A 14,105-nucleotide genomic window follows, 5' to 3' on the forward strand; every position below is an offset into this window, starting at 1 on the left:
GACACACAGACAGATACAGAAAGACAGACGGAGACACAGGGAGTGAGATAGAGAGAGAGAGAGAGAGAGAGAGAGAGAGACAGACAGACAGAAAAAAGAGAAGATGGACAAATGCCGGACAGACAGCAACACAGAGAGAGAGAAAGAGCGAGAGAGAGAATTGCACAGACAGACGGACAGATGGAAGGACACAAGGAGAAAGACAGACAGACGGAGAGAGAGACATACACACACAAAGAAAGAGAGAGCGAGAGAGAGAGAGAAAGAGAGAGAGAGAGTTGGGTTAGTTTTAATGCGCTCTTTTTTTATAACAGGTCACAAAACACTTTTCAGCTCCACTGAATGCCTCCTGCTCGGGTGGCTCGAGTGGCATTTACTCCACATGCTGTTTCTTTCCGTATCTGACTAACACATGCTGATTAACATCCGGCTACAATTCATTCCAAAGTCAATCAGCACGCCGAAAATGTTAACGTTATCCGGGCCTGATGAACCCACAGTTGAGTTCAAACGACCTCTGACCTCTTAATGGACGCCACCAGGACGTTCCGCTTCCCGCCCAGATACGATTAAGATGACAGCATCATTATGGGATCTGCGCAGAAGGAACCTCGGCATCGGCAGCAATTAAGACAAATTACGGCTTGTCTCTTGCTAATGGCACAAAATCAAAGCCCCTTGAAAGAGTTTTTTTCCAGCTTTTCGCTGAACTTTTCACGCTCACGCTCTGACAGGACCGAGTGGCAGAATGCAAATCAGTCAAATTAATACTGGGAGTCAAAGAGCGTGGCTTGATCGTGAAATTAAGATGTGGCACATTGATTGATTGAGCGAGTGAAAAAGCATAGGCTGCCATTGGTTCTTTAAAAGAAAAAAAAAACATTTAGAGCTCTGACTTTGTCTCGGTAAAGACAGATAGCGTTTTATAATACAACTATTTTGAATGTGCAGAGAGCCTTCCTTTTTATACCACCACAGATGAAGCGTTAGCATTAACAAACCATTACCTACTTAACATTACCAGAGCAATAGCATTTGCACGGTCAATAAACATAGCTGTTTGAGATTCTGCTACAGCATTTATTTTAATTTATAGTTGTCTGACAAACAAGTAGGTTCAGAATGGAAAGAAAGAAAGAAAAAGAAAGAAAACAAACAAAATTTCTTATTTACTATTGCTTACCAAACAAATTATAATAATAATAATAATAAAAAAAAATAATAATAGATACTTAGCTGTTAGCTATGCTGGGGTTCCAGTCTGCAGTCAGAATCGAAATCGGCTTAATCGCACATTTTTAATAAGCAAAAAAAAATAATTTGATTTTACTCTCTTAAGTTTGATGCAAAATTATTCCTAACACTTTTATCTATCAGTGTGTAAAGTGCCGTGATTGTGTGTTGAGCTGCTGCTTAGTGGTTAGCACGTTCGCCTCACACCTCCAGGATTGGGGGTTCGATTCCAGCCTCCGCCTTGTGTGTGTGGAGTTTTGTCTATTGTTGTTGTTATTATTATTATTATTATTATTATTATTATTATTATTATTATTATTATTATTATTATTATCATTATTATTATTATTATTAAATAATTAATTAAATAAAATAACTACTTTTCCACTTTTAACATTTAGCTTTAACTAACTTTCAACTGCCTTAAATTTTTTTTAAATTCTTCTAAATGTTAATTACTGTAGATTTTACACATTTTATACAGATTTATTATTATTTTTTTAACATTAATAAATTTTACATGGTACAGTTTCATGGAGAGCTTGGCATTAATCTATGAAAACAGACTGAACAACATTCAATGCCGCTTCATGAAGCAGGACAAATCCAGAACCGGAGCTCAGCGTGATGTGTACACACTGGTCTCGAGCAAAACTCTACGCATCACCAGTCAAATCCAGCAGCGTCACCGTATTTAAGCTCTTAGTACTCATCCAGTGTCCTCTCTCATGCTGGGAAAACTCAATAAGCCTGTTTTGCAGCAAATCCAATAAATGGCTAATGGATTTTCCTTTCAGGAACGTTCATGTCAGCCCAAGCAAATGCAATAAGGTCACATGTTCACACTCCAATTCCACCACAGGTGAGTCATCAGTGGGTGTTGCCATGCTCGCAGATACAGTACATGTCTCAGCTTTTTTTTATTATTGGAAACTATTCCAATAAAACCCTTCGTTTGGGTTGGACACAAAAATGGCACTTGTAATCAGGCCAGTCGGATCATGAGCAAATTACTCCGAGCTCTTCTCTGGATCGTTAGATTGATTACACACAAATGTGATGAACTGGCGCTCATTGTTCATAAGGAACAGGAGTGAGAATCATCAAGCTATTCTAAGCTTGGATGTCTAATTGAACTTAAGGCATTTATTTTTCCATCTCTTCCCTTTTGATCAGCAGCTGAAGAGGGGAGTCTTTCATAATTGTGAGCGTTTTTTCTACCAGGAGAGAAAGGCTAATGCCTGATTATGGGGGTTAAACCACTCTCTTAGAAACGCCACACACTCCGCCAGCAGACTAACCAGCTCTACGCTGACGGAATACATTTAGTCTCGGGCTGCATATTACACGTCAATCTCTCCCTGAAAAGGCCCAGCATGAGTACTGTTTACAACTCAATTAGCAATCTGACTTCCTGAACTAAACCTAAACCTCAGAGTAAGGTGAAGCCATCAAGCCGTCCAACAAGTTTTATATACACAACAGCTACTAAAGCAGGCTACAGAAATCCAACAGCATTGCTTTGCTCTGACAGGACACCCTTAATGGCTCTGCAGCAACTTGTGTGACATGGCGCTTATAATGACAAATCCCTTTCAAATGCAGATAGCAAACGGCTAATAAGCAATTTGTTGCATCTGGGGTGAAAAAAGCCGGCGTGCCGTTGCTATGGTTTCCAAAGCCGGGAGGAACTTTTTTTTTCTCCTCCGATGAACTGGATGTTCTAAGAAGCTTCTCTTGCCATCGCTGAAGCCTAAAATAAAAAGTTCCTTACATTCATGCGGTGTTTGACTCACTGGGAAATGTGCAAAATGAGATGTGATGAATAAAGATAAACCTGTTGTTGTAGCAAATTTGCAATTAAGGCGTCAACTCTTAAGGAAGTAATTCAAATACTGCTGATTTCACATTTCAGTCACACATACTACCACACCTACTGACTGACAGAGAGCGCTTCAGGTTGTTTCAAGAGAAACCTGTAGGAATATATAGGAAGCATTCACAGTGACAGTTTCGACCAAAAAAGGATGCACGCAAACAACCGTCATCCATCATGAGAGCCATCATGTGAACTAAGAAGTGCATTGCGGAACGGAACCCTGTAGGAGACTACAGGAGACTACCTGTAGGAAGTGGTGTGAGTTGTGAACTGTTTTGTGATTCAAACTCGGGTCTGCACTCGTTCAGGAAGCAAAGTATCAGGAAGCGTGTGTTTTTTAGCAGATGATGACATCATTAGGATAGAATAGAAGACATTCATAGAAGACTATACATTACAGCACAGTGAAATTCTTTCTTCGCATATGGAGAGGTTGGGTCTTTGGAGGTTGGGGTCGGAGCACATAATACAGCATCCCCTGGAGGATAAGGTCTTTGCTCAAGGGCCCAACAGAGGTAGCTTGGCAGTCCTGTGGCTTGAACCCTGATCCTAACCACTCAGAGCCTTAACCGCTTGAGCCACCGCTGTCCGTTTTAGTTTCATTAGTTTACCACAACACACATGTACCATGAGTGATAAGTGACAGGGGAAAGTTGTTGGACACAGAAAAAGTGAGATACCCTGCTGATGTATATAGATTAAAAATGAACTTTATCATCATCATCATCATCATCATCCCTAGCATTTCATAAACCCACTGTTCCATCTCCTAGAGATCAAGACAAATTAATATCAAACATCCAACATAACTTACCATGAAGAGGCATACGGGCCCGCTACCGTTTCTTATCATGTTCAAACAAGCCATTAACAAGCTATTAGACGACATTTAAAATAATAAGAAAACCAAGGATGTACAAGCCCTACATTTAAAATCAATAACAACCAAATGTAGAGTGGTCTAGAATATTTGGAGTCAAGTAGCCAAAACGTCTCAGAACTCCTGCATTATTCAAAAGTCTTTAGCATAAGAAATGAAAGAAGAAAACTTGTGACAGAACAAGATAACTGGTACCCCATTGGAACACTTCTCAACGCAAGCCACCACCTAAGCTTAAAAAAAAAAAAACACCAGCAAAAAAGCCTTTAACTATTAAAACAGGAAACTATTCTACAGAAGAACTGCCCTTAGTATAGTTTGTTCCTCTGGAGGATTTATAAATAGACAGGATGTGCTGTCTTCATTTCCTGTTTGGTATAGCCCTACCATCCAGCCACAAATTTTCAGTTGCTTATCTTCACCCCAAGCTCCCTCTCACTGCCTTTTATTATGCCTCGCAAGTCCAATAAAAGAACTCCAAAATCAGATTTCCCTTCCTGCTAGAGCCTGACGTAACTCAACTTAACCTGCCTCTACTCAATTAAAGTGGCTTGAGGATAGTAAAGATAAGTCGGTGTGGCTGACCATGATGTCAAAAAGAGAAGTGAGGAGAACCTGGAATGACCCCATGAGTCACTCTTGCTTGTTAAAGATGCCAAAACCTTTCCGGCTGATGACTTTCAGATATGGCTGAAAACGTTCATGGCCACAAGTTGGACATTAAACATATTTCATAATGCTTTGCTTCATGATAAGGAGAGCTTATTTAATGCTTTTGTAGCCAACTCAAAATTTTATTCAAGGTTTTACAGCTAAGTATGGTGACCCATACTCAGAATTTGTTCTCTGTGTTTAACCCATCCAAAGTGCACACACACAGCAGTAAACACACACACCTTGAACACACACCCGGAGCAGTGGGCAGCCATTTATGCTGCGGCGCCCGGGGAGTTTTTTTTTTTTTTTTTTTGGGGGGGGGGGGGGGGGGGGGGGGGGTGGGGGGGGTGGGGGGGGGGGGTGGGGGTGGGGTGGGGGGGCGGGGGGTGGGGGGGGTTGGTGCCTTGCTCAAGGGCACCTCAGTCGTGGCCGGCCAGAGACTCGAACCCCCAACCTTAGGGTTAGGAGTCAGACTCTCTAACCATTAGGCCACGACTTCCCAACCCACGACTTCCTTACTGATCAGAAGGTCCAGGCTTCAAGCCCCAGATCCACCAAGACCTTTAACCATCTTTTTTTCCGAGGTACTGTGTCATGGCTGACCCTGCGCTCTGACTACAGCTTTCTAACACAGATATGCAAGGAACAGAATGTGACAAAGACTCTTTTACCTTCTGCACCACTAAGCTAGTACTGTATGCAAAGGTTTACACACCTCCCCCTAAGGCTTTTGGGTAGACAATTAAAAAGTCTTAGTTAGCAAGTGTTAGGTTAGCCTGAGGGTATAAAACAAAAACATGCAGTGTTCTGAGCATATATAACAATAGACTTGCCCTTCCTAATGATGTCCTACTCCTTTCTACCTGTCAGCAGGCCAACTGTTTATCTGTACTGTTTCTGTCAGCTGCTTTCCACCTCTCTTATCTTGCCAAGCTGTTTTTGGCCTGCTTTAACGTGCCGAGGTTTAAGGCTTGCAACTTGACAGCTCAATGTAACAAAATCTGGCTCATAACATGGTCTGTTTTTGAGTGTCCAAGCTAAATTCTCGACAATTTAAAAGCCATTTTCTAGCCATATTCTCACATAGTTTCGATGTCCTATATCAGCCACGATGCCGTTCAGCTGCTGCGGCTGGTGTTGCTTTGGGGTTTAGCACTTAAGCGGTACATAAAGACAGCAATTCAGTAATAGTCCTCATTTACCAGCGTAACCTTGGAGACAGAAATGCAACATGTATCTACTGTCCATTGATGTGTGGTTTGATGATATCTTTGCTGTTCAATATCCACATTTAAATGCACCTTTAAAACAGATTCAGTCCTAGCAATGCATCAGTTGAGCTTTAACTATAGACAAGACGACTAGTCAAACAGTTGTTTGAACGGTATAATGTTAAAATGCAACATGTCATCCCTTTGACCCTCTTTTCTCCATGTGTTTATTTGTATGTAGATGTGTATGAATTTTCAAGCTCGAAACCCCCCCAAAAGAGCCCCTCAGTTTCGGCCAAACGAAATCTGGGTCAAGGTTGTTCTGCGCTGTGCTGCTGTAAAATTATTGGCGCCTCAGTTCGCTGCTGCTTCTCGCGGGATCAGAAATGAGAAAGAGGAGGAGGAGGATGACTGGTGTGTAGAAGGCAGCAGCTTCTGGCCTTTTAAAACTGGGTTATAAGAAATGACCAACTTGAGAAAGTCTATGTTAAAAATGGGTCAGACCCTGATATTCAAACGAGTTCATCAGAGCATTGGGACTCTGTTATATAAATATTGATGTCTAATGTTCTGGCTCCTTTAGAACCGCTAGAACCCATGAGGAACCTTATAAAGCAATAATGTCTATTTGAAGTCCAAAAATAACAAAGTCGCATTTTTTCAGTTTTGTATAGTACTGTATTTATTTTTTTTTTTTAATTATTATTCATTCTTGTACATGGCACAGGAATGTTAATTTGACCAACAGTGGAATGCTGGAGGATTTTTTTCCCCGCGATTCTACAAAGAATCCTGATGAGGCAGGGTGTGAGTAATTGGAGAGCCGAGTGAATAAAAAAGGTTTAACAAAGAATGGACTTGATGTTAATTACCTCACCTCTCCACATAAAACTAGAAGAAAAAAAATCTGTATAAATCAGGTCTGAATAGCTCTCACTAGTTTCTTTTTCTGAAAAGTGCTTGCTGGTCAAACATCCAAACCAGTTACTAGGTCATTTCTGAGAGAAAAATAACCTGCTAAATGAATTAAAATACATACACAGTGGTTTGAAACAATGTTTAAACCATTATATAAAAATATAAAACAGTTGTTCTAAAACTTTTTGTAATTGTGACCCACTTTTTTGAAACGATCAACTCTCAGAGAAGATTAATAGAAAATAAAATGGGATGGTTGGGTATAGACTGAGGATGCATGACAGTTGTGGCCAAATTGTGGCTGAGAAAAAGACACAAACCATCTTCAACCATGAGTCTTCCTCTATACTTGTACTCTATACTGAAGTTGTGGCCTAATGGTTAGAGAGTCTGACTTCTAACCCTAAGGCTGTGGGTTCGAGTCTCGGGCCAGCCACGACTGAGGTGCCCTTGTGCAAGGCACCAACAAAAAAGGTGAGAAATAAAAGTTTTCCCCACAAACACCCAAGAAATCCTGACCTCCAGGTTGAAACCTCCTGATCTAGTACACATAAGAATTCTTCAGTTTCTGCTCCATTTTACATTTTAGGAATGTAGATATCCTTAAGAATACCTTGTTCTTGGAGTGTATAATTATTATTTTCTTGAACACTAATAGAAATCAGATAAAGGAGAACAAAAGACGTTTCGGAGAAATCTAAATATCGAATATTCTTTAGATCTGTAATATACAATGAACGCTTATGACACTAGTTTATGGAATCATAAATCATTAAACAATATATTTACAATTTTCAGCCTCTCTACAGATCCGTTCAGGGTTTTTGTGCGCATCCTTTAATCTCGGGGTCCTTTTGGTGGGCAGATTGAGTTTGCGTTGAATTTCCTGCTTCTGCAATATGTTTTTCTCAGCTGTTTTGCAGAACATGTTCAGAAGCTAGTTATTAGCACAATGAGGAATTACACCAATTTAGGCAGCAAGCCCAGTTTTGACTTTTCCACGGATTATAGACTTGAGCAAACATTCACCAAATTAGCAAGCAGTCAAATATGCCAGACGCTCCCCACTGATGAGATTTGAGCCTAGTCAAAACAAATCAGAATGACGCCACGCGTCGAGTAAAAGGTCGTGTTGGGTTTCAGCCACCTGGGTGAAGCGCTGTTTTCCTCTCGTCTGTGAGCAGCTGCTGGTTTTTTTTTTTTTTTTTTTTTTTTTTGCAAATCAAGTGGATGATGAAGCTTCAGGGACTGACATGCATCACCAGGCATAACGAGGGTATAAACCCCCTTCATTTTCCTCCCAGTTAGTTCATTACACTCATTTAATTAATAAGTGCAGATGGTACGGTCGCAAGGAGGCCAGAAAAATGGTCTCAGACAAAATGTTATCGCCTTCTCAGCCGTTAGTCATTAGTTTCTTCAGTTTCCATTAGGCACCGTCGACAATCATGTACACACACTTAACACACAATGAGACAGACACAAAAACCCTGTCATGGCCTTGAATAAAGAAGAGCTAGCTGCCGAATCACTATGGCTGTCTCCGAATGCTGCCCACTTGCTTGTACAGATGGAAGCAAAAGTACTTGGGATTCATTCAGCACTGCCCATGTCAATCAAGCCCTCCACCATGCACACTAACCATGCACCAAAGGCTTCCAGATTCTGGTATAATGTTTTCTGGCTACGAACAAGACGCAAGGCACCAAATCCAGATCAACTGTCTCACTGCATTTATCAGTGCTGAAACTCTGACCCTGAACATTGATCACAAACACAGTCTCACGCAAATGCTGGAAAACAGCCGGACACCAGGGTGCACACACACACACACTAAATCTCTCTTTTCTATCTCTTGCTCTTCAGTTCTGAGACGGAACCCAAACTTTGTGAAACGTCATGTAAAAAGCACTTCTCTACTTTGTTTGCAAGGCCTGAACTTCTGTGTTTTTCTTCCCCTCAGTGGATTGAATATTAAAGTTTGAAATTCACTGTGCACTGAAACCCATCGGAAAAAGAAAGAATGAGATGTCTAACCTCGATAAAATGATATTCTACAACAGGAAGAACGCATATTTGTGTAACCAAAGAAGCTGATACCAGGTTCAAGACTGTGAGCTCCACCTGATCTGTCATCCGATCCCATCTGTCATTCGAACCAGAGTGAACTAGCCGGAAAAGCTGGGTTTTGCATTGTTATTCAAAACATTCCAGGTACAACAGTGAGTTGCTTTAAGTCACGGTGTCTAAATTTACTCACTAGGAAAACATCATGCGGAAAAAGGTTCATTCTATTTACATATTAAAGATATGAATACAGAGATCAAATGCTCCTTTTTAACCAGGTTTACATAAAATAACATTTGACAATTTATGTCGACATGCGACAAAAGGTCGGTTTTACATTATTTATACAGTATATGTACGCATTAAAATCACTATGTAGAATATTTGTTTATTTTTACGCATTTTGCATTTATTTGTATTTATTTTCTACTTGTTTATTTTGTATGATTTTTTTTTTGCTCTCAGTAGTCAGATTTTGCGATCACAGAAATTAACAAAATTTCTAAATAATAAAAAAAAATAATAATGACATGTCGTGTAACAAGGTCTTAAAAGATTTATTAAAGCTTCTTAACTTGATAAGTCTGTCATCCGTAATCACTTCTTTATTTTTTGTCATAACACACATTCAGCCATTTCTTTGAATCACACTATATTTAAATAAATAAATAAATAAATAGATAAATAAATAAATAAATAAATAAATAAAATCTGTTGCCTCTCAGACTTTGAGGGCAGTAAACACACAAATAAAAATCACTAAATTTACAATTTAAAATAATTAAAAATAAAGAATCTATCAACATTTTTGGCTGCAACAATCACAATAAAACTCCATGAAGGCTTGGAAGGACAGCTAGCTGGAAATGGTGCCAAAATTGTTGCAGTTTTTGATGATTAATTAATCAGTTAATCTTTATTTTTTATTAAAAAGACAAAAAAAAAGAAAGATAAAATAAAAATTAAATATTGCTTCAGGGACCTTTCATGTTACGTAGCATTTAACTTTAAAGGAACTGATCACTGCTAAGGATGAATGCAACGAGGATGTTAACCAGGAGCTGTGTATAAATGTGTGTGTGCGTGTGTGTGTGTGTGTGTTTGACTGACCTTTTTAGGTTAAGAAGAGCCCAAGGGATTCCTGTGGGTGTCTTGAAGGCAGGCAGTAATTTCTCTCCAAGCTCGATGGCTTTTCTCCTGAACACCTGTGAGAAAAAAAGACATGACCGAGAGAGAGAGAGAGAGAGAGAGAGAGAGAGCGAGAGAGAGAGAGAGAGAGAGAGAGAGCTAGTAAAGTTGCTGTCAGGTACACCTTCACCCACTGACACTCTGGCACATGGTATATGACTGGCCCTGGTCCCCATTTTGCCCTTTCACTCTGATTCAGTTCTTCTCAGCTGCTTGATCGCAAAAGACAGCCTGAAAGTCACACAGAAGCTGCCAGTGTGTGTAAGTGTGTGTGTGTGTATGTGTGTGTGTGTGTGTGTGTGTAGACCAAAATCCCACATCAGCCAGATAAGAACGGATCAGATAAAGTCACCCGGGTGTATCAGGGCTTCTGGCTGCTCTTAACCCTCTGTCTCGCCTGTCATCTCCTCTCATAGCTCTCCTTCCTTCCAGCCTTCATGTCATCCCCTACAGTGAGGAGGACATCCAGCCAACCTCTACCTGCTAAGAGCCCCTGCGTACTGCGGAGATCTTATCGACCAAAAAACAAAAAAGGGATTCTGTTTACAACAATCTTCCCAGGAAAGGAAGGAGAAATAAAAGCAAAAAAAATTTGACAGTTTGGTGCTGGAAATGCGGAACTCCAATAAAGACACAAAGTCTTTCCAAATCCCAGAGCGAGCCAAAACGAGAGGCAAAGTAAAAGAGCTGAGCTCACAAAAAAAGAAAAACATTTTGATGGTTCTTCAAAAGAACATTAAGTGCTGATCCTGAAGCAAAGAAGCTGCAGCAACGATTCCAAGTTTTCACTTTGCCAAATTACTCATTCTGTTCATGTTTTTTTCCCCTCTTTCTCAGAAAGTCCCACTGAGCCAAACTACATCCCACTTGTGTTTCAAGCAGCTTCCCATCTCAGCCTCTGTCTCTCACTATCCATCTCTCTTCCTCCAGCTAGATGAAAATGCGAGAGTTCGTCCTTGGCACGTCAGCAAGGTCGGCTGTTAACCCGTCACACTAAATTCCAAGCAGAAATCCTCCGGGCTGGAAATCAGAAGCCTCCAGCCTCCTGTTCTGCGCCTGCGGTGTGCAGACGTGTGCTGTTAGACAATCACGGACGCTTCTGGAGGAATCACGACCCCAGAGAAAGAGAGAGAGGGACAACAGCTCTGTTTATTGCATCAGATATTTTAGGATGATGAGACACAGCTCCAAAACATTGATAAAAAGCGTGTAATGAACTCAAGACTCGATGCATCGGGAGTTAATGAAACTCTAAGAAATGATCATATAAATGGCAACATTGATTAGGATGCTAATAAGATCAAAGTAGGGTGAAAAAAATAAAAGATGTGATTGAGAAGCTGATATTTAAAATCCATCACTGAAAAGCTGATAACTTTAACAAGATGAATGGTGTAGAATGGTTCTAGCAAACCGCAAAGAAACCTGTAGTGTCAAATGGCAGGGAGGAGAAGAAAGAAATTAAAAGAAAGAAATTAAAATTAAAAGAAAGAAAGAAAGAACGAAAGCATTGAAAATAGTAACGTAAGCCAATGTGTAATTGAGAATAATCATGTCACTGAATTATGGGTATTACATAAATAATATAACTAAGTAAATAAGATAGAAAGATAGACAGCTTTGAATAAACATGTAACTAAATTATAGATATCAAATTGTTAGATAGATAGACAGACAGGCAGACAGATAGGGGCTTTGAATAATCATGTAAATTAATTATGGATAGCAAACAAAAACAATTAACAATTAATAAATAGTGCTTAAAATAATATTGTAACTGAATTATAAATGTACGATTGATACATAGACAGACAGACAGATCGGTCTTTGAATAATCAAGTAACTGAATTGTAGATATCAGACAGACAGACAGACAGACAGACAGACAGACAGACAGGCAGTAAAGACGACTTTATTACACTTGTACCAGGCTAAGAAAAGTCATGCAGGATTAACTGCCAAAAGAGAAAAACCTTCAGCAGGTTAACCAGGTCTCAAATTTTTACATTTGTCCCCTGAAGAGACACTAAACATCTCCAAGACAGGAAACACCAGATATATTCCATACTATGATTTTTCACTTTGAACCAGAATCCATCTTTTAAGGTTCTCAGAGAGGTGTTTGTACACCTTCAACTCCTTATATAGCTCTTTGTCCATCTGCGTAGTAAACTTAGGCCGTCTCTTTTCTTGTTATTTAGTTTCTATTCATGTTTGAATAGGCAAATATTGGCCATTTGCCTGCCGACTTCAATATAAGCTCAATAATAATAATAATAATAATAATAATAATAATAATAATAATAATAATAATAATAATAATAATAATAGCATTCAGAATGTCAAAGATTCAAAAACAAGTTGCTAAAATTATACATAATGTGTCATGTTCATGTTGGTGAAAAGTTGAGGACTAAAAAAAATATTATTATACACATTTACTTGACTAGCCTATTTTAATGGTTAGACCACACAAATATTTTCCACTTTTTCCCCACAATTCTTTGTTATATTTTTAACAAATGTTCAATTCTATTTTAATTCTATACATTTATTTGATTTTAATTATTATTTTTCAAAACTATTATTATTTATCAAAATGCCGGTTTAAGTCTAAATTTTGACACTAAATTTATTTATTTATTTATTTATTTATTTATTTATTCATTCATTCATTTTGAAATCTCAACTTCACCAAAAGTGCAAATGTCAAAACATATTGAAAGTCCAGTGAAATTAAAGCCTGCTCTTCTCTGACATTTAATTTTAGATCTTTCCTGAACTATAAGCTTGATTTCAATGAAAGCTTAGCATTTGTTGTTTGGATTGCAAAGAATCTTAAATCAGGAGGGACAAGAAATTATTTCCACGTTTAACCCCAACAGGGACAGTGTTGTATCTAGAGTAGAGAAGGATATTCGTGAGCCGGTACTGGGAAACTTTAGGGACTTCGAGCATAGAGCATAGTGTAAATAAGATGAATGACTTTACCTAGTGCTGGCTGTAGCAGGAAATGGAAAGCCTTTAAACAAGTTAAGAACTTCATGGAGATTAATCAGAGAGGCCCAAGGGAGATGTCCAAAAGGTTCCAGAGGGTTTTAAAGCGGAGGTCTTTGGAGCGTCCATGAATCAGAGCAAACAGGTCCAATGGAATGGGCTAATGGAACCCACCATAATCAATCAAATCTATTAGATTCATTACCGAGTTCTTATAGATATAAGGCTTTTAATAGTTTATTTACATGGTCACTTGAATTGGAAAAAAAAAAAATCCAGGGGAATGAATTCACTTTTATTTTTTTTAAATAGGTCCCTATGTCCCTAATTAAAATGGTAACTCTGTTTTAGAGAATCTAATCTAGATTAATGAAATTGTCCAACATTGGCTTTTGCTTGCTTGTTTTTTCCCCAGACAACTTTTATAGTACTAACACTGAACCTTTTACTACAGTCTACATTACTGTGATAATATAGGTATCAAACTTCCTCATGCAGCCTCTGATCCCATTCCCACTGGTATGCCTAAAGGGCTCGAGAACCAAATAAGAAATTTCACATAGAGTTTCAGCCTTCATGCAGGAAATTTCCTTCAGAAACGTCAGAAGTTTTTTTTACAGAATGTACTGTATCACTGGCACGCAATCTCTAGAAGCGTTCGGATAGAACCCGGAGTCACGTGGCTTAAAACCCCCATCAGAAAGCATTACTCTGCACTTCCCACTGGCCTGATGAAAATCCCTAATGAATGGCAATGTTCTAAATGGAAGTGATGCTTCAAAATTTCATCAAACAGAGTGCTGTTTGTGCTGATAACCCTGTAGGCCTGATCTGGGTCTGAAAGATTAACTGCAAAAAGAGAAGCTATTATCAGATCAAACTGAGGTAAACAAGAAAGAGCGTTATGCATAATAACCATGTCAGGCTGCATTACCAAATGAAAAATATAGGCATCTGTGGCCTGTTTTAGCTCAGCAATCCACTTGAGTGCATGCGTCTAAATTGCGTGGTTTCTAGGGAGATCCCGGGCCAAAACGGATCTTCACAAATGATGAATAAATCAATACAGTGAGCG

The 14,105-nt window shown here is 39.1% G+C and overlaps 1 protein-coding gene across 1 annotated transcript in view; it reads right to left on the reverse strand.

The window, feature by feature from the left end:
* Positions 1–14,105, reverse strand: part of man1a1 (mannosidase, alpha, class 1A, member 1) — a 113,539-nt gene that overhangs the window by 19,272 nt on the left and 80,162 nt on the right. The window contains exon 5 of the mRNA XM_060866201.1: positions 9,956–10,050. Within this exon, the coding sequence (XP_060722184.1) occupies positions 9,956–10,050 (95 nt within the window). The remainder of the gene's footprint in view (positions 1–9,955; positions 10,051–14,105) is intronic.

This window comes from Tachysurus vachellii, chromosome 3 (assembly GCF_030014155.1).
Source record: "Tachysurus vachellii isolate PV-2020 chromosome 3, HZAU_Pvac_v1, whole genome shotgun sequence".
Classification (NCBI taxonomy): Eukaryota; Metazoa; Chordata; class Actinopteri; order Siluriformes; family Bagridae; genus Tachysurus; species Tachysurus vachellii.